The sequence below is a fragment of the Halichoerus grypus genome, chromosome 7 (genome assembly GCF_964656455.1).
Source record: "Halichoerus grypus chromosome 7, mHalGry1.hap1.1, whole genome shotgun sequence".
Classification (NCBI taxonomy): domain Eukaryota; kingdom Metazoa; phylum Chordata; class Mammalia; order Carnivora; family Phocidae; genus Halichoerus; species Halichoerus grypus.
In genome coordinates this window covers 68,347,422-68,369,108 of record NC_135718.1, presented here as the reverse complement: position 1 = coordinate 68,369,108, position 21,687 = coordinate 68,347,422, and the positions used below count along the sequence as shown (strand labels likewise).

General features: G+C 42.4%; 1 protein-coding gene across 7 annotated transcripts in view; it reads left to right on the top strand.

The window, feature by feature from the left end:
• TTC13 (tetratricopeptide repeat domain 13) overlaps positions 1-21,687 on the top strand; it is a 91,248-nt gene that overhangs the window by 23,948 nt on the left and 45,613 nt on the right. For 5 of the 7 annotated variants that reach the window (XR_004909868.2, XM_036069070.2, XM_036069069.2 and 2 more), the window contains exons 5-9: positions 8,821-8,886; positions 10,604-10,696; positions 13,373-13,489; positions 14,643-14,753; positions 20,302-20,384. Coding sequence is in view for 6 of the 7 variants with exons in the window: in XM_036069070.2 (XP_035924963.1) it covers positions 8,821-8,886; positions 10,604-10,696; positions 13,373-13,489; positions 14,643-14,753; positions 20,302-20,384 (470 nt within the window). In the remaining variant the exon portion in view is untranslated. The remainder of the gene's footprint in view (positions 1-8,820; positions 8,887-10,603; positions 10,697-13,372; positions 13,490-14,642; positions 14,754-20,301; positions 20,385-21,687) is intronic. The other 2 variants (XM_036069072.2, XM_036069071.2) reach the window with 1 other exon arrangement.

Below are 21,687 nucleotides of genomic sequence, written 5' to 3'. Positions count from 1 at the left end.
TGTTTGAGTGCTCGTATGGGATGACAATCTTCAGTGGTGTTTAGACTGTGAAGGGTAGGTTATTAGTAGTTTTACAGATTGCCTTTCTGGTAGGCATTGCAGTATTTAAAAAGGTAAGCCAGCACTTCGCACAATTAACACTTGGCCCTGGTTTGAAAGGGAGATTTTGGTACATTTATGGGAGAAATGTTGGTTAATCTATGGTAACTAATAGCAGAAAACAGTGAGAGTTTGTGGATATATTATCAATGCATTCGACTTTTTGAAAAATATTATCATTGTAGTTGAAGGCAATATAACAATGTTAAAGAAAGAACTCTAAATAATAAAAAATTTCCTAATTCTGCCACTCTACCATTTTTGAAGTTTTTTGCTTACAACCTTTTCAAAGTATGCATTTGTGTTTTATAATCTGAATATGTCTACTATTTTGTATTACTTTTCCACTGAATTTTATACTGTAAATGTTTTTCAGTATTTCTCTCTAATCTTATGCTTTTAATGGCTCTATACTATCCCTCGTGTTGTCCATTTATCGTTGTAAAACTTCTTTCTCTCACAACTGCATTCAGAAAGTAGGTCAAAATTTCTCTCTTTGTGCCAAGAAAAGGTCTTAATATTGAAATTTGATAGAGCATGTTCATCAATCTGCAGTACAACGGGTTGCTTTCAAGTGAGAAATTTTTCTTTGAGAATGTGCAGTTTATAAGGTGGGGCTCCTTTTCTGCTGATTCAGGCTGTTGATGGGGCAGGAACAGAGGATGGGGAGCAGCAGAAGTTCAAATACTCCTGGCCCAAAGAAGACAGAACTGGGCAACCATTTATAACGTATTTTTATAAAGGAGCAAGAGTGCCTTTGGCTTTCCTGCTGGTGCTTTTCTTGGTGATTTCTGTCTTTTCTCCCTTTATTTTGGTGCTTCCCAACCTTTTCCACATCATGACACAGGTAGAAAATCCTGTTTGCATGACCCACGGGAGTAAACAGGAGCACATTTAGAGGCATCCAGATGGAGCTTGGTGAAAATTTGTCACATTTTCTTCGTGTTACATAACTATGATAAATACAGAATATAAAGATTGATTTAAAAAATGGTAACATTCTTTAAAAAAATTTTTTTTTAATTTTTTAATTTTTTAGATTTTTATTTATTTATTTGAAAGAGAAAGCACGAGCAGGGGGAAGGGCAGAGGGAGAGGGAGACGCAGACTCCCTGCTGAGCAAGGGCTTGATCCGAGGACCCTGGGATCATGACCTGAGCCGAAGGCAGATGCTTAACCGACTGAGCTACCCAGGTGCCCCTGTTCAAAAATTTTAATAAGAAACTCAGTCCTGCCTTTCCAGATGAAACTTTTCCATATTAGGCTTTATATTTGAAAGTGATGCACATGATTCCTATTTAAGAGCTTTTCATTGTTTTCTTCAAATTCTTGATAGCCAATCTCATCAAGAAACTGCACAAGTAGGGGGTAGCAAGCAAGTATCCGAAGAAGAGTTAGTGCTTGTTCCCCAGTTGACCAAAACTTCTTTTCATATCATGAATCAGAATTTGCAGAAGTCAGCCTCTTCAAATTGTATTTTAAAAGCATGATCCTTTAAATCTAACTGCTCTTCCTTTTCTTTTACTGGCAAATGCAGTGGAACTGTTTCTTGCGGTAATGACATTGGTTTTTGTCCCAGCAATGCTTTTGCATGGCCCGGGTTCAGGAGGGCGGTTTGCTCAGCCCTGCTGCACAGATGCCGGCCCGCCGCCCTTTCTTCTTCATGCTAGGACGGGCCTGAGTATCGCCGCAGAGCCTGCTGCTGGGTGTCCACCTGTTCCTTGCAGGGCCCTCCACACCTGCAGAAACTCTGCGTCTGTAAGCCAGCCAACGACCTCTAGCAACTCTGTGGTGGCAGCTCCTGGCACACAGACTTTTCAGGGTTTCTGAATTCACGAACGCGTGACAAAACTTTTCTTTTGGACAGCCCGGGAACTCCAGTATGCGGTAGCAGAGTGTGGACTCTGGTTCCATTCATAGGAAGCTGAAAACAAATGGGACCATGAGAGCTTGGATTGTATCAGAGTCACCATTTTTATAACATCGTTTAATGTGAATTGGGATCTGTGCATGAGGGCTACTTACATTCCAGAATGACCTTTTGATATAAAGCTTTGAAACCTTCCTTTTGTCTTAGCTGTACCACGAGGAGCAAACTTAGACGATATTTCCACAGTCTCTGTTGTTGTGAGCTGTGTGTTTGAGTAGTTACTGAACTACGGGATATTTGGTACATCTATAAAGGAAAAAAAAAATGCTCCTCAGGGTTTCTAACTGAACACAGTTTCAGAACTTAATAGATCTGTCAGACTGCATTGAAAACTCTTGATTTAAAAGCTTGTGCATTCGTGTTGTCTGTGCACACGCGTTCCTCCTGCGTCAGTGCGATTGACAGTGCTCTGGGAAAGCGGAACCATTCGCCGGCTGCCATGCTTCTTTGGTCCCCATGCACGGCTCAGTAACATAAGTGCAGCAAAAATCGAATGAGACCTTTGTTACTAATTGTGTGACCTTGAGCTCATCTGATTCAGGGAGAACTGAATTCATAAAAATGTTTGTTTCTTATTTTACGTTAGCAGACAAAATGTGAAACCTGCCTCTCCATATGATTTGTAAACATCCTTCTTGGAATTAGGTACGTGGGTCTGCCACTTGGGCAGAACTGAATCCTCATTACATTGCCGTGCGGTGACTTTTTTGACTTAGTCTTTGATTCAGTGACTTCTGAATTTTAATCAAAAAGCCAGCCTTGGTGGTGGAAAAATAAATATTTGTAAAATTTAAAGTCACTATATAAATGGTATAATGAGGATAGTAAATTACACCTTTTTGGATGTAAAAAATCAGTGTCTTGGGAATTGAGACATCTAAGTGTACATGACTCCGGTAAGGTAACTGTCTTATTATACCATGATTTTGCATTTGCATAAAGTAAGTAATATTAGAAGATTGAAATACTAGTTTGCATTTAAATCATTTAAAATTCTGAGCACTTGATAAAATGTAAATATTATTAGACTTACATACTCAGAAATATTTTGAAAAATGAATATTCTGAGCCCAGTTGCTTTTAGAAATAGACACCGCTTTTATTTAAAAATATAATTCATTATGACATTTTATAAAGAGTTTTGACTTCTTGTTAACATCCAAAGGTGGTGATGGATAAAATAAAATAATAAAGCTGTATCAATCAAGAAAAGTAATAAAATCCATCATTTACATTTAGGAACACTTAATACTAGATTATAACTGGGATAACAACCACAATGATCCTTTACAGATTCACCTATTTAGGTTTTCTGTATTCAATTTATTCTTTCTTTTTAGAATTTTTTTTCAACAGCACAGAAGGATGTATCATTACTGTTGTTAAATAATAGATTTTATTTCTTTTCTTGATTGATACGACTTGTTATCTGTCACTGGCAGAATGGAAAGTCACTGCTGTGGTCATGATGAGACCACATGGGGGATCCGGAGGGAGGAGGGCTGGGGAGGCCACTGGTAGGGCCACGGTAGGATCTCTGCCAGTGGGGGCCGCGTATAAAATCCTCAGAGCCAAAATGATGATGACTAAATGCTGGAAGTTGTCAGTGTTCAGATATTTTAACTATTGCAAAGTTTTGAATGGCTGTTTCTTAAAGGTTTAACATTTTTTACTGCTATAAACACACGTAAATGCCCACGTGAAGCCAGTCCTGTGGCACATCCGTCATACAGCTTTGCTGTACGGAACCCCAGATCTGGCTTTTTACCAATGACTACCCCACTGTTTCCGCCCAGGTGGTCCCCTTGCTTCCCCTATGAGAAGAACAGGCCCGGCTGAGCTGACCTCGATCTGACAGTCTTTTTTTTTTTTTTTTTTAAAGATTTTATTTATTTATTTGAGAGAGAGAATGAGATAGAGAGAGCATGAGAAGGGGCAGGGTCAGAGGGAGAAGCAGACTCCCTGCTGAGCAGGGAGCCCGATGTGGGACTCGATCCCGGGACTCCAGGATCATGACCTGAGCCGAAGGCAGTCGCTTAACCAACTGAGCCGCCCAGGCGCCCTCGATTTGACAGTCTTTAACATGCGTTGAGATCTCAGCTGCCGCGGACATGGCCAGTGTTTGTGGCTAACTAACAACTGTTATATATTAGGACTTAGGTGTCAGGCACTGTGCTAGAGGCCACAGAGCCAAACATGACAAGACATTCCCTTGATACTGTGTGCCCGTGGGTGACAAATGTGCAAATGCAAAATAATGAATAATGAGAGAATTATTTTAATGGAATCATATCCATTAAGAGGTTCCAACTCGACCGCATGCTCTCCCCGGATCCCTCCACATACCCCGACCCATAACTGAGAAAGGATCCCTAGTCGTGTTCCAGTGTTGTCCAGATCAGTGGGTGGCACCCTCTCCGCGGGATGACACGAGTCCACCTGCTGCACACATCTGTGCGCTGCTTCCTTCAGCACCGACTCTATCTGGATACCTCCCAAGTACCTCTGGCGTCCCTCTGCTGTTCCTGGCTCTGTTCAAACCACAGCCAAGCCACTGTTATCTGCCAGATGACTGGCACGTCCATGGTTTCCTGGCTTATCACTTCATACCCTCCACGCACACATGCACGCCATCCATACATGTGCACTTTAAACACACACATACTTTGCTGTTGCTTTTAAGTTAAAGATTAAAATCCTTACTAAGGTCCCTGCCTACCTCTGCAGCCTTATCTTGGAGCAGATGCTATACCCCCTGCTTGCCTTGAGGCCTCCTCTGCCTGGACCAGCTGCTCTCACATTCCCTCACCCCCTGACACAGTTCAGCCCAGGTACTCCTTCCTCAGGGAAACCTTCCTAACTGTGTCTAATCTTTATGCATTTTCCAAGAAGCACCATTTACTATTATAGCACTTACTGAAGATGTAACTTTACATTTATATTTGTGATTCTTTGGCTATGCTCCAAGAAGGCAAGAGTCTTGCCTTCTGTCTTGTTTTTGCTTACTACGGTATTTCTAGCACATGGAACCGGACACGGCTAATAGCGGGCCTTAAGTAAATATTTGTTGACTGAGTGACTAATGTCCATACAACATATAGTAGGAACCGAGGCCTATTTATTTTCCAGGGGAGTCTGGAAGGAGTCAGAGGAGAGGTAGTGTCTGAGCTGAGGCAGTGGGTGGGCGTTCCAGGAAGGTGCACTAGCATTTGCAATGCCCTGAACTTGGGAGAGCATATTGTGTCTAGAGAACTGAAGTAGTGCTGATTTCTGGAGTATGAATTGTGGGTGGAAAGTGGAAGGAGATGAGACTTCAACAATAAGGCAGGAAAATGATCAATATTTTCTACAAAAGCATTTAGATGTTACCTCATTGTTTTTCCATTTGTGAGTTGCACCCTTTTAGTAGGGACTGAAATTGATTGGCAAGTGAAGACTAGCACTTTTTTTTTTAAGATTTTGTTTATTTATTTGACAGAGAGACACAGTGAGAGAGGGAACACAAGCAGGGGGAGTGGGAGAGGGAGAAGCAGGCTTCCCGCAGAGCAGGGAACCCGAGGGGGGGCTCGATCCCAGGACCCTGGGATCATGACCTGAGCCGAAGGCAGACGCTTAATGACTGAGCCACCCAGGCGACCTGAAGAAAAAAGTGAAATACACTAGAATGGAAAATAGGTTGCATTGTAAATAGTAAGACTAGGTTTGACTTAATGCAACTTTTATTTCTGATGCGTATATGTGTGTGTGTGCGGGCATGTTATGTACGTATGTATGTGTGTACTGGGTTAGAACGTAAAGTGCATTTTACCATGGGTTAGAGTAAAAATGTGCTTGAATGGGGCTGTGGGAGGTGTTGCAGAGCCAAGGAATAATTTCAGCCAGAGTGACATGATCAGATGTCGTTGTTAGGTAACTGTTAGTGTGGGTTGCAGACTAGATGGGAGGAACAGGAACGTGGTTAAGTCGGTTGCAGTACTGTAAGTGAGCGGGGGAGGTGTCCAACAGGGCAGTGGCTGGTGCACTGGGTGGCCGGGGGGCGGGGGGGGGGGTGGGAAGCAGGAGGCGGACCGTGTATTCAGGAGGTGAGACTGCTGGGATTTCCTGAGTAGGCGTGTTGGTGGGGAGATGAGGATGACCCCCCAGGTGGCTGGCCCTGGCCACGGGGTGTATGGGGATGCCACTTCAGTAGAACTAGTTATTGAAGTACACCTTTTTCCAATTTACCCCTTGGTCATCATAATTTTTTTTTTTTTTTTTCAGTTTTGGGAGGAAAGCTTCTTAGGTAGTCTATTTGGAGATGTTACAAATCAGAATAGGTGTTCCTCTCACTGGAGAATGTCCTCACAGGGGAAGAGCCGTGCGGGCTCCCTGCCCCCTGCCCCAGCCTGGATGAGGGGCTGTTCTGTGGACTCTTCTGTGTCCTGGCAGGTGCTATTGGCTATGGAAACACATGAAGTCAGTCTTCACTTTATTTCTTCCTCGGGTCACTGTTTTTCCTGCTCCTCCTCTCCCTCTGTACTGTATCCCTCCCCCTCCAAATGACTTGCTCTGCCTTTTTTTTTTTTTTCAAGCCAGGACGGATATTTAAATGTTTAAACTGTTATCTCCGCATGGCAGGGTGATAGGGTGCCCTTTACTTTCTTTTTTGTGCTTTTCTTCATTTTCTAAATTTTCCATAATTTATAATAAATATTCCAACTACTTATTTGAATAAAGTTTCTTATTTATACTAAAAATTTCTTTTCTATAATGCATATTACTTAAAACATCTTTTTTCTGACTACAAATGTATACACATTTATTTTAAGCCATGAAAAGGAATACAGCAGTGTAGTAAGTACAATGGGAACATATCTAGTAATCTCACTCCCAACAGAAAATTACTGTTAGTATTTTGGTGCGCTTTCTTCTGTGTACATACTGACCCACACAATTATATATAAATATTTATATTTAATTACATTTTATAAATAAAAGTAATTGCCATTCCTTTGTAGTTCTATTAACTTTTTTGTCATTTAGCGAATAGCGTGGAGCCTTTCATGCCAGTCATGTGTAAGTTATAAATCACAACTCCAAACAGAACTGTGTGGAGCCAGGGAAGTGACTTAAATGAGCACAGTGCATTGCCGTGACCTAGAGGTGATGGGTGGGCTTCCGGTAAACTGATGAATATACACCCCTCGTCTAAAGAGGTGGCCAGTACTTAGCTCTAGTTTTTTTTTTTCATGTAAGAATGCAAAAATGTAGGCTTATCTTTGTTGCATTTTTTGATTTTTTAGAAAGATTTTATTTATTTGACAGAGAGAGAGCAAGCAGGGGGAGCGGCAGGGAGAGAGAGAGGGAGAAGCAGACTCCCCGCTGAACAGGGAGCCCGATGATGCGGGGCTCAATCCCAGGACCCTGGGATCATGACCTGAGCTGAAGGCAGACGCTTAACGACTGAGCCACCCAGGCACCCGCATGTTTTGATTTTTCAAGGGAAGTTAGAGATGTGGAATTGCTTACTTGAATTTTTCCAATTTTTGTACACCTTGGGCTGGTCTGATGGCTGGGCTGGGGCCAGTGATGCATCAGTTTGCTGCTTGATCCAGGTGTACTGGATTCTGTTTAGTCTTTTGTTCTCCAGTTTTTGGCATCTTCTCCTTTAGTCTTTCTCATTCACTCATCGTTGAGGTTGATGTGTCTTTTTCTTATAATATGGGCAGACTCCCTCTCAGATTTGAAACTGAACGGTAGATTAGTCTATAAAATGCCTTGTCTGGTACTGTTCTGTTAGATTCTCTCTCTCTCTCTTTTTTAAAATGTTATTTATTTTTGCGCACGCATGCGAGAGAGAACGAGCAGGGGGAGGAACAGAGGGAGAGGATGAAGCAGACTCCCCGCTGAGCAGGGAGCCCGATATGGGACTCAGTCCCAGGACCCTGGGATCACGACCTGAGCTGAAGGCAGACGCTTAACTGACTGAGCCACCCAGGTGCCCCGTTCTGTTAGATTCTTTAGCAGTGTCAAGAGTTTCACCCCCAAACATATAGCCAGAGGCTGTTTTCTCTTCTTAAGTGTAGGGGAAGGATTCAGAGAAGTGGTAGAAATTGCAGAGGCTAAATGTAGAAGAGAGGCATTTCCCTCACGAGGTGGGACGATTCATACCACCTGTTTGGGGAGGTGATGGTGGGGCAGCGGACCCCCGTCCTTGGGCCCAAGGGCGGCTTCATCTAGTCCATCTGGGGCAGCTTGCAGAAAGGGTCTGGTTCCTATTCGGACACATAGTATAAAGGACTGCATTAACCCCAGCAGACTGTGGAGTGGACTCATTTCTTGTTGCTCGATGGGGCTGGCACTGAGAGGTTCTTCCCTTTTCAGATTATTTCATGACTGTGAAGGGAACAAACCAGGAAGAGGCACTACCTAGTGCTTCACTCCTAACCGTTTACTTCCCTGAGCCTCCATTTCCCCCTGTGAGACACGATCGCGGATGCTGCTGGTCATAGAGTTTTTGAGAGGATTGCATTTCAAATGAGATGACCATGTGACAGAAACTAGCACAGGGCTCCCTAATGTTGGTTCTCTTTATTATTTTTTTAATGCAAAACTCTTACTATGTGTCTCATGCAAACGAGCTTCAAGAACACAGGCTCTTCTGGTTGGGGATTGCGCGTATCCACGTATGTGTGGTGCTAGCATAAAGTAGAGCTTGTCACTTGGGGCATTAACGTGCTTTAAGCAGAAACTGATTTTTTTGTTTTGTTTTGTTTATAGTTTTTGACGTGTTTCTGTTTTGGTCTGACTAGGAGGAGCCTGATCTGGTTAGTGCAATTTATGGCCGAGGGATAGCCTATGGAAAGAAGGGACTACATGTGAGTATGGAATAGCTCTGCTTGCCATAGTGCCTACATGACCTGACCCGGACCAGGGTTCCGACAGAACCACTCCCTGTTCATTGAGCTCTGATGGACACGCAGTGGTAGCACGCCAGTTCCCAGATGCGAAAATGGAAGGAGAGAATTTACTCACGATCACATGGCTAAGAATGGTGGGGTGGACTGGGAATCTCTACCCAGGGCTTCTGGAAGTCAATCTCACCACACTTTCTACTCCAAAAGGACAGCCTTTGCCAGCCTAAACTTTATTTGGTGATGAGCTGGACATAGACCAAGGAAAGCATGAGACCTTGACTGAATTCCTAAGAAATATTCATTGGTAAAAGCAGAGTCTAGGTATCCATAGCACAGTAAGACTTAGAATTTGTTTCTTTCACAATTTTTAAAGATTGAATAGAAGAACCCAAGGATTTTTTTTTTTTTTGGTAAAATTTATTTTTATTTGTTATCATATATTTTCCCCAGATAATTATGTATATTGTTGTAGCCCTAGTCCCCTTATTTCTCTGGGGAATGCAGAGGGAAGGTTATAGTAAATTTATTTTATTTTTAAAAAGATTTTATTTATTTACTTGAGAAAGAGAGAGCACAAGTGGGAGGAGGGGCAGAGGGAGAAGCAGACTCCCCGCTGAGTAGGGAGCCTGATGCAGGACTCGATCCCAGGACCCTGGATTCATGACCTGAGCCGAAGGTAGACATGTAACTGACTGAGCCACCCAGGTGTCCCGATATAATAAATACATTTTACTCAATAAAGGCACCATGGTATAAAAATGAAGATTTTCCTGAGATTATATAGTAAATAATGAAATAGTTTAAGATTCAGATCTCCATATTTTCAGTCTAGAACATTTTACATGAACTTTTCTGTTGTCTTATTGTATATTAGAAATATTCAAATAAAATGATGATTAAGGGAGAAACATCACTTTTGTGTCTTTGCCAGTTTAAAAAATTTTACTAATCGGGTGCTGGCCTATTGGAGAAATTTATATACTATTTGTATACTTCTGAGACATAGAGGACTGAGAACAAGCTCAGATTTGGGGATGACAGAGGTGTTAGGAAGGAAACAGTGTTACGTGAGAGCATCAGTAAATGACAGAGGTTGCCCTGGTGAAGGTCAGAGATAAGCTTCTTCCTAATTCTCATCTCTAATATTTTATCTCGACATGAAATTTGCTTGTTTCTTTAATGTGTTTTTAATGTAACAATAACATGCTCATATTTTTAATATAAGAATAACATGCGGATTTTAAAGAGAACTTACCTAGACTTGCTAAGGTGTAGGGGTGTGGGCTTAGGAGTTCTGACTGACACTGACTCGGCCCCTTGCTGTCCCCACACTGCCGCTGGCCAGCATCATTCTCCATGCTGGTGTCCGTCCACATCCTCATCCCTCGGAATTCATTGATTCGGTATTTAAATGGGTTAAATTTAGAAAATGTCCTACCATCAGTGGAACTGGTGATATGTAGCCAGGTCTAAGGGGCTGTTGATGGGCAGGTAGACTTGAGTGAGTTAAATAATTATAACTTATTTAAACCAGCAGATCTTTTGTAGAGAAGCGAGGTTCATATTTATTTCTAAATACATAGTTACATCATTACTAAATTATTAGTTTTTTCAGAAAAACTGTTCAACCTGGTTTTGCGTAACAGTGTATCTCATACTGAGCTAATGCCTTTTCAAGGACATTAAGAATGCTGAGCTTGCTCTGTTCGAACTGAGCCGAGTAATTACCTTGGAACCAGATCGTCCAGAGGTATTTGAACAGCGAGCAGAAGTGAGTGTGGTTTTCTTTCTCCCTCTGTCATTACTGGACTTTTTTTTTCCTATTATCTCATTACTTGTAAATTTTAAAGCTCCCTGATACCTATTGTGTTTTCCTCCATAGGTACTGAATGCCTTTAAACATGGTTGAAATTACTAGAAAACTGTGGGCTGAGTGATACTCCTGATTTAACATTTAATAGTAATATTTAGTATTAAAATATGTGGTTATGACATGTACTGCTGTCAGTGTTCATTGAAAAATATATCACACATCATGTTTACTGTATATATTACATACTTTAGCAAAACTCTGACAATATGGTCAAAATGAAATTTATAACCATTAAAAGTGTGCGCATATGTGTGTGTGCGCGCGTGCATGTGTGTGCGCATGTGCGTGTGTGTGCGCGCGCGCGCGTGTGTACGCGTATATATCTGTGAGATGTACTTACCTACATAGAGACGTAGATCATGTAAGGGTGACCACAACCAGGCCTTGAAGGAACTTAGGACTTGTGGAGACAGAGGTAACGTGGTGAAAATCCCAGGTAACATTTGTGTCAGGAGACACTAAGCAGGTGCTTCTTCAGGAACAGAAAGGCGTGCCTGGGGGGCTCTGGGGGAGGCTGGCAGGGGCAGGTGTGGGCGTGTCTGCGGAGGCCTCGCCGAACAGGTGCGGCTACAGCCAGTCAGAGCCCACGTCTTGGGGGACAAGGTGGGGAATGGTGTGTGGAGACGCATTCCTTTTAATGTTTTTAAATGAAACGTGTTCATCTTACCGTTCGCATAATATAATAGTAAACTACCCAGATTTCATTTTACTGTTCATTTAACCATATTAAATGCTTTAGAATTTGTTCATGTATTCAATCTGGAGGAAACTTAACTTTTAATCATCTGACATAATGGGATTTCATAGTTCAACTAAAGGAAAATGACTCCCCCCCGCCTTTTTGGGGGGAGAAAACTTAGAAGTAAAGAAAACACTAAATGTTTTAGTAATTTAAAAACTGTATTTGTGGTGTTTGTATTCTGAAAATTATAGTCTCTAAGATTATAGTTCAGTTTCTTAAAGGGAATTTTATGTTTTATTGGGAATTTGGGTTTCTGAATAAAAATTTTTCTCATTTAATGATACAGTTCATTATCACTTGTGTATTTTGGATTGCAACCATGAGGGTTAAGTGACTGTAATTTGTTTGTTACTGCACGAGAACCTTGTTGGTTTCTAGGGTGAGCATTTGGTGGCCAATTTGGTGATATCTGCTCTGGGGAGGGGGTGCTGATGCTTTTTCCCTCCATTACTCTGATGTTAAAATGTTATGTTAAAGCAAGAACTTAAGTGTACATAGAAAGAAGACTTATTTAGCAGCTTTAGAAGATTTGTGTATCTAATAAAAAGCTAGTTGTGTACCCAAAAATGATATTGGTAATCCAAAAAGTAATTTTTGATGATCTTAAATATATATGTATATATATATATGTATGTATAGTAATATTCCCCTTTTTTGGCCCTATTGGGCAATAATATCACTGCAAACTGATTTTTCTGGCTTATTATAGCATATCATTTATATATGTCAGAAATTATTTAATGAGAGATCTTTCTCTTTCATACTTGCTGAAATAGTCTATATTTAATGAACACAATTTAACCTTTTTTAGTTACTCAGGTCATTATTATTGTGCTGGGGTGTAATGATTCAATTATGTACCTAGGGGTTAATAAACTAGGTAGGGATGTTCTTCCTTCCAAAATATAACCCCGGACCGCTATGCATTTTGAATTCTCAGGTACATATTCCTTAATTCATTTCTTTTCTTTTTCTGAGCTGCCATTCTTGCCACTGGTGATGTGCCTGCCTGAATCCTCTCTCTTTTGCTGGTTTTAAGTTCCTGCGGAGTAGGAAACCACATAGTAGAACCTGATGGAAATGACCTATATCATGAGAACAAAATTAACCCTAATTTCAGGACATTTGCTCAGGGTGAAATGCTTGAGCTTGATTGCATGAGTACTGATACCCATTTTGGATTTTCTTATGTCTTTTTGGTGTACTTTTGCATTCTGAACTGTCTTCTGTGTTGTCATTTTCACCTGCACAAGCTCATTGCTGGATCACAAGGGCTTTCCAAACAAGCTTGCAGACATAGGTTCTTCTGCTCTGTAGATCGTGACCGATGAGCTGAGAGTTAACACAAAGGGGCTCATGAGACACCTGGAATCTTAGAGATTGTCAGCCAGCAGTTACTCCCACAGAGGACATAGCTAAAGGCCATGGAGGACTCTAATCTGTGTCCAACAATTTCTCTATTTTTAATGGTTCAAAGTTATCTTTCAGATTAACTTTGAAATACTAAATTTTGTTTTGAAAGAGGTTGAGAAAAAAAAATGGTCCCATTTCAAGAAAAGCAACATCTGTTGTAACCCAGAACGTGAAACCGTGACAAAGCAATTGATGTGGTTATAGTTCATCAGCCTCCCCCTCAGTTAGACAAAGACTAGCGGCCCCTTGGCCTGTTGACTTTGAACCTCACTATGTAGTATATGGGGTCAGGGATCCTTGTCCACCAAGAATCTTGTGAGTGGAGTGCGGTAAAGTGGAATTGAAAAGTCAAAAACGTTGGCAGTTTTGGGGTTGATCACTGGAAGATTTCTACCCTAATTTCATTTTTGGGTTTATAGATTCTGTCCCCTCTGGGACGAATTAATGAAGCAGTGAATGATCTCACCAAAGCTATCCAGCTTCAGCCCTCAGCACGGCTGTACAGACACCGGGGGACCCTATACTTCATATCAGAGGTGAGTTGTTTTTGCCTGGACACATTCCCTTTTGTTCACTTTTCCGTTTACTTCAGAAAGCTACTATTTGATAGATTTGGTTTGGGGGCTGTATAATAATATGTTTGTGATACAAGACCGTTAAAAAAGCACTTCCTTTAGCTGAAATTGAACCCAGTAGAGAAATGTTAAGTACCAAGAGCACATTTTCTTGCTTGAGCTGTCAGGACTAACTAATTCTAGACTCGGGGGAAAAAAAGAAAGAGAGAGAGAGAAGAGAAATTTGGTTCATTGACTATACTTCAGCTTTTTCTGCAAATGTCAGCATAGGGAAATGGGTATGTGTGTTATCGATGTGATTATTGAACTGATATCACACCCAAGAGCCAGAACCAGAACAAATATGGTTTCCCAGACTGTAGGTTCTCTGTGTAAGTGACCTGGATCTGGCAAGGTTATCGTTTATCATTATAATGATATTTATGGTTGCCACAGTTATTTTTGTGGGTTTACATTATTTTAGTAACAATTTTCTTTTTTTTTTTCTTTAAGATTTTATTTATTTATTTGAGAGAGAGAGAATGAGAGACAGAGAGCATGAGAGGGAGGAAGGTCAGAGGGAGAAGCAGACTCCCTGCCGAGCAGGGAGCCCAATGCGGGACTCGATCCCGGGACTCCAGGATCATGACCTGAGCCGAAGGCAGTCGCTTAACCAACTGAGCCACCCAGGCGCCCAGTAACAATTTTCTGTTGCCAAAGAAAATAGGTTTGAAAAAATCTCAGCATAACACATTTTAAGGTTGACCTATGGCATAATTATTTGACAAGTATTCAGTGTAATAAGATGCTAGTACCAGAAAATAATTTGTCAAGTTTCTCTAACAGATTATAACTGTAATACTGTTTTTTACAAATAATCTTTTTGTAGTTGAGACAGTCTATTTAAATTAAACCTTTGGGGGTTTTTCCCATCAATTTCCTAAGAAAATCAACTACTTCAACAAAACAGGGTAAGAATTCAGCTGATATTGATAGATATGAAATGTTCCCTTTAAAGCCAAAAAGGACACAGAATGAATTGGGTTGTTTTTTTTTTCCTCGACCAGTCAGAAGTAAGAAATGTCTGAATGTCTAATGAACACTACTTTTTCTCCCCCTGCTCTCCTTTTTGTAGGACTATGCAACAGCCCACGAAGACTTTCAGCAGTCCTTAGAACTGAACAAAAACCAGCCTATAGCTATGCTATACAAAGGTCTAACTTTCTTTCACAGAGGACTTCTGAAGGTGAAAGTGTTGTGTATTGTGCATACAGTATCATGATTCTGCTTTTCTCTCGCGGGTGGGAGGACCTTAGTGGGGTTTCGTTTGGCGTGTTTTAAAATGACATCTCATCTGATCGGTTTATTTTAGGAAGGAGTTGGAGTCAACATACTGATTGAGTTCCTACTATGCGGGAGGTACTTGGAGGAAGGCGCAGGTGGAGAAAGGATAAAGGCTTAGTGAGAGGGAGAAAGAATTCTTCACACTTGACACTGAGAAAGGATACGGTTTACAAAGTTTTCTTCCACATATAATTTATCATATGGTAAATACACTAAAAAAAAGTAACATGAACAAAGTGCTTTGGCAACAGAGATAAGAAAGATTCACTTAAACTGCGGCGTTAGAGAAGGTTCCAGAGAGCAAGTGGATCTTGTCCTGGGCCTTGCAGGTGGAGTGGCTTGGGGGCAGCAAGCTACTTCGTGCAGAGAGGAAAAGCGTGAGCGCTGGTATAGAACATGGAGATACAACCGGTTTGTGGTGTAGCAAATAGTCGGGTTTGAGCGTAAGGGAGATGAGGTGGCAAGTGGGCCGAGGGGAGGCCCTGAAATGCCTAGAGTGCTATGCTGAGCATCTTGACTTTAATTTGTAGGCCCAGAGGAGCTGCAAACTCTAGATCTGGGGGAAAGTGTGTCACTGAGAGCGAATCTGCCGTGTCGGAAGTGGATTCTGACATGCCAGTGACTGGGGAGGTTAGGGGCAGAGGGCCACGGGGAGATGTTGGCAGCGCCCCGGGGTCGGAGCTGGAGACCTGATCGGGCCTCTGGGGCGGCAGGAGCAGGTCTGGAGACAGCTCTCCGACAGGCACGTTGCTGCTGCCGCTTGGGCGCCGCTATTAGCGGGGAAGGAGTTGAAGGAAACAGGAAAGATGTCGTCCAAGCCGACTGACATGTGGGGTGGCAGTGTCACCTCCAGCCTGTCCCTGCCTCCTGCCCTTGGTCCGGCCCCGAGTGTGCTCGGGACCTATTGTGCAGCAGCCTTGCCGTAGGGTAGACACCCGGCTGGGAGCAGAGAGTGGAACTCTGGTCCTCAAGGTGACGTCCTCGGTGCCCATGGCCCGCACAGGGTAGGCGCTCTAGTGCAGGACCCGTCCTCGTCTGGTCGAAAACCAGCTGGCCTGAGAGTCAGCCTCTGCAGGGCGGAAAACACTTCATGCTGACTCGGGGGTCAAGAGAGTCTTCCCAGACAGGTTATTCTTCACCTGAACTTTGAAAGCTGTGAAGAGTTTCAATAGTGCATGGCAGGGAAGGGTGCTCTGGTTGAAAGAACATGCATTTTATTGTGGAAAGTAGTTACGAGGATTGTGCACACACTCTTGGAGCGTAGGGACAGTTTACCTTCAAAAAGGCCTCTGTTGTAAATCCTCAGTGTTATGGGCAGTGCCTGTCACTAAGTACTAGGGGGAATAAATGAATTTCCAGGACAGAGCCTTGGATTTGGACTCAGAAGGCCTTGGCTTGAGCTTCCGCTCTGAATCCTGCAAACTCGACTACCAGCCAAGTGACTTAAGCTTTTCAGCCCCTCCTTCTCCATCTGTCACGTAGAGATGAGTCTGCTCCCCTCCCCGCCTCTTGAAGGGGTTGCAAGGATTCAATAAAATAATGTGTGTGAAGGAGCTGTGAGCACGGATCAGGTCTCAGTTATTACAGATTTGGTTACATGTGAACATTTCATTTATTCTCAGTTTCGTGACTCTAAAAAGATAACTCCCATCCACTAAAACCCAACCCAGAGGGAACTGCAGGTTTCCTTTCATACTGTCCTTCCTGCGAGTATGTGGAAGGTGCTGTGCACAGAGACTCTTCTCGCCCTCCCTGGGGTTCAGACCGGCAGCCGCAGGTGTGGAGAGCGGGTATTTAGAATGTGCTTTGAGCAACTGCAGATGGGCTTTTCCATCACTTCTTGGCCTTTTGGCTAAGATCAAGTGCAGCTTATTTTGTATCTGCCCCCTCTTCCTCTCACCTTCTCTCAGTTGCCTTAAATTAGAAAATTCAGATCACAGTACTAGATTCGAAGTCTATGCCTTGAATATCTCATGGAGGAGAACAAGATTTGAAATGCAAAAAAAAAATACCAACAACCAGTACTGAGAGGTTAAAAAATACTTTTTAAAGTAAACAAGTGCAAACAGAGGCTTTCACCGTGGACTCTAAAGCCGGGTTTAAGAACGTGGGCAGGGAGGGCTCTTTGTGTTACTTTGAAATGAGAATTTTTCAGAAAAGAGCTGTAACAGAGATGTTAATAACTACACAGTGAACAAGGGCTGAGATTCGGTTTGGTTTCTTCCAAATCCATGTGATGAGAACCTAGACATAGTACTTACGTCCCACGAGCAGTAGAAGCCCCTCAGTGAACCAGTCTCGCCAAATTATTTGGTGCTTTCTCCTCTTCACTGTGCTCATAAATACAGCATCAACGTGTGTAATAGCTGGGAACTTTTTCTTTGCATTTTTATAGATCTGCTGTCCGAGGAGGTCAGAGTGTTTACGTATTGTCTCATTCATCCCAGCGGCATCCCCATGAAGTATAGAAGGAGCAGAGGGTGTCCCAGTTACACAGATTGGAAAACTGAGTCAGTGGTGACATGCCTTCATTAAATTAATGAACTTAGTTTAGATATCTTTATTTCTCTTGTTAACTGTAGAGACAATGTATTAAATGGACCAATGAACTGGAGCTATCTTTATATCCTAAAGCTGGTCTCTTCGGGTCAAAAGCAATTTAGAAATTAATTAAGTGGGTGGTGTGCTTATTTACTTTATGATGTAATACATTAGAAATTATTTAGGCAATATTACGTGACAAATGTCACAACTGTCCAATCTGGTAGATATAGCAGACATTTTGGATTTCCCTAGGGAAAACAGAGTGAAAACTTTTACCTGTGATGTAAGGATATTTCAAGAATTGTATATCCCGAGCACATATTTTTTGATCAGCCTTCACTTTGAGAGTTCCTTGAGACTGTTCTCTTCGTTATAATAAAGGGGAGCGCAAGGGATGGCTGCCCACCATGAGCCAGGACGATGGTGGCATAAAGGTGGTGATGGTCCCACTTGCTATGAGGACAAACTCACAGCCAGTTCATGTGCTTAGAGATTGATTCATTCGAACGTAGTGTCTTTGTTCCCAGTGGCTTCAGATCTTGATTCTACTATGTCCCCTCTTTGGCAGAATGAGGTAGAGAGCTGTGCAGTGATTAGACAGGAACCCTGAAACCAAAGACTCTTAAAAGCTGAAGAGAAATCAGACTTTGAAGAACTGTGGCGTCCCAGCATGCTGTAAGTGCAGTGGGCAGCAGATGTCTCCCGGGCATCTCCCCTAGAAGTCCACAAACACCCCAGACTCACCACGCCCCAGCTGGACTCCTGACCTCCTCCCACCCCCGCCCCACCCCACCCCACCCCGCAGCTGTCCCACCTACTTCCTTACGTTGGTTCACGCTCTCACCTTCTACCCAGGCTCTTCAGCTTCGAAGCTTCCTTCCCTCCCTTCTCCCTTATCCCCCATATCCACGGCCAGCAGATTCTTCATTGGCCTTTAGGAATATCTCCTGAGTTTGACCCTCCTTTTCTGTCCTCAGAGAGACTGTCTCAGTTTGAGTTTCCATTATCTCTTGCCTGGACCTCTGTAGCCACCTCCTGGGTGGGCTCTGCTCCCTCCCCTGTCCAGCCTGGCTCCTCTGTTGTGGCTCGTGGCCATCATTTCTAAAGAGTCAGTTTTGTGAGGTCCCGCACCTGCTCACAGCCCCCAGCCCTCACTGCTGGCAGGGTGATGCCTGGACTGCGGAGCATGGCAGAGGCCCTTCTGCCTCTGGCCCAGCTCCCCACACCAGCCTGGTCCCCGTCTTTTCCCTCTCCCCCGCTCCCACCCATGCACCTGCACTCCTGCTGTCCCGCCTTCCCCACCGCTGCTGAGCACCCTGTCTCTGCGCACCAGCATCCCCCCGTCCACAATGCCTTCTTTCTTTGCCAAACTCCTCCTTCTCCCAGACCCAGCTCAGTTGCCACTTCCTCCATGAAGCATCTCCTGGTGTCCCAGGCTCAGTTAGTTCTTCCTTCTCTTTATTCCCCAGACTTTTACTTGTGTCTCTATCATAGCTCTTAGTTTGTATTCTAATAACCTGGTTAAATAATTGGCTTTCTAACTAGACTGAGTTCTTTGAGGACAGAGAGAATGACTTGCTCATCTTTATGTCCCCTGCCCCTCTCACTGCCCCTGGCACATAGTAGGCGCTCAATACATGTTTGTTGGATTAAAAATATAGTTGTAGTACTCCCAAAAGATCAAGACTATACCAGGGCCAGAAGCCTAATGAGGAGTAGTCTTCAACATTTCTGCAGTATTAAAATTTATCCATTCTCGTCCTTCTACCAAACAGAACGTGGGACTCCTTAAAGAGCAGGTGGTTGTCCCCATTGTTGCCTTAGAAGAGTTTGAAAGCCAGCTCCTCTGACCCTGCTGCCCCCTACAGAGAAAGTCAAGAAGCAGGGAATGGATGATTTTCTGAAAAGAATTAGGATTATGTGCCTACAAAATCATTAAATATTTATTGAGTGCCTACCATGTGCAAGGCATATGACATCTTTAGTAGTTTTTTTGCTATGAATTATCTAATTAGGTGTGAAATACGCAGACATTTTAGTCTTTCTCATTAAAGCCATTAGAGATCATGATACTTCGTAGCCGCTAACTTAAGACACGTCTTTTCCTTGGAAAATGTGTGAAATGTCTTCATAATTTTTTATCACAGTAAATAGTCAAGTCATAATGGAAAGTACATTGAATACAGTTTAAGATGGGAATGTTTATTGTGAAGCAGAATGGTACATTTTATTAACAGTTTCCAGAGGATTCCACAGTGGCCAGGTGCGCTGTGTGTTCCCTAAGGACTCCTCACCTGTGCCCCCTTCTCCGCTGCCGGCAGAAGCTATGCCCCAAACGCCCCCAACTCAAGGTTTCTGTTTTATTTTGTTTTGCTATTTCTTTTTCCTGTAGATCATGGGAATCCTTCTGATTCCCAGTCAGTCTGGAGCCCTGTTGCTTTTTTTATGAACAACGTCACGCTGGGCTTGCTTTTTTGTCTCTTGAGTGGTTCAGTTTAAGAGCTGCTAGTTATGGTCATTTAAGATTATACTTTGCACAGCTAGTAAGCTGACTTTTATTCCGCAAGGCCTTTATTAATTAAAGAAATGATGTTGACACGAAGCTGATATCGTTAATAATCAAAGCCCTAATGAAATAGGTAGTGAGGAGCCGTTATCCCATTCTTAAAGGGGGAAACTTTTACGGCTCTGTTATTATTCATAGCAGTGCATTTGTTTACTGTTGAAATTAAATCCTCCTGACTCATAGTTTGTCATACTCTCTACCTCTCTTTTTTTTAAGTCCTCATATTAAAAAAAATCACTCCGAGACATGTGTAATATATTTTTAAGTCCTTTAGTGATTTAAGTGAAACTCTATTTTAACGGTTATGCAAATGACATAATTTTCTATATACTTTTTTCAGGAAGCTATTGAATCCTTCAAAGAAGCCTTGAAGCAAAAAGTTGATTTTATTGATGCGTATAAAAGTCTGGGACAGGCCTATAGGTAAGAAAAGCAATAGTAGTCGGGGTGGGAGGGAGGGCATACAGTGGGGAGACAAGAGAGCCTCACATAGTAGTGATATTTTAAAAGAAATTACATTCCTTAACCAAAAGAGATTGTCATTCTAAATCACATAAGCATTTATAAGCTATATTCCAGAAGGAATATAGAAAGAATCATGTGTCAGATGATATCATGATATATATTATTACCTCTTTATTACAGAAAGAACCATGTGTCAGATGATATCATGCTACATATTATTACCTCTTTATTACAGCTTTGCTTCATATATATTGGTCTCGAAAATGTTAGTTCTTCAAGGGTTATTGTTTTTTTTTTTTTGAACAGCTACATGCAATTTTATTATGTTATGTTAGTCACCATACAATACATCATTGGTTTTTGATGTGGTGATCCACGATCCATTGTTTTTGTGTAACACCCAGTGCTCCATGCAGTACATGCCCTCCTTAATACCCATCACGGGGCTAACCAATCCCCCCTCCCCCCTCCCCTCTAAAACCCTGTTTGTTTCTCAGAGTCCATAGTCTCTCATGGTTCATCTCTCCCTCCAATTCCCCCCGCCCCATTTTTCCCTTCCTTCTCCTAACATCCTCCATGCTATTCCTTATGTTCCACAAATAAGTGAAACCATATGATAATTGACTTTCTGTGCTTGACTTATTTCACTTAGCATCATCTCCTCCAGTCCCATCCATGTTGATGTAAAAGTTGGGTATTCATCTTTTCTGATGGCTGAGTAATATTCCATTGTATATATGGACCACATCTTCTTTATCCGTTCATCTGTTGAAGGGCATCTCGGCTCTTTCCACAGTTTGGCTATTGCGGACATCGCTGCTATGAACATTGGGGTGCATATGGCCCTTCTTTTCACTACATCTGTGTCTTTGGGGTAAATACCCAGTAGTGCAATTGCTGGGTCATAGGGTAGCTCTATTTTTAAATTTTTGAGGCACCTCCACACTGTTTTCCAAAGTGACTGTACCAACTTGCATTCCCACCAATAGTGTAAGACGGTTCCCCTTTCTCCACAACCTCTCCAACATTTGTTGTTTCTTTCCCTGTCCATTTTGGCCATTCTGACTGGTGTAAGGTGGTATCTCAATGTGGTTTTGATTTGGATTTCCCTGATGGCTAATGATGATGAACATTTTTTCATGTGTCTGTTAGCCATTTGTATGTCTTTTTTTTTTTTTTTTTTTTAAGATTTTTATTTATTTATTTGCGAGAGAGAGAATGAGAGACAGCACGAGAGGGAGGAGGGTCAGAGGGAGAAGCA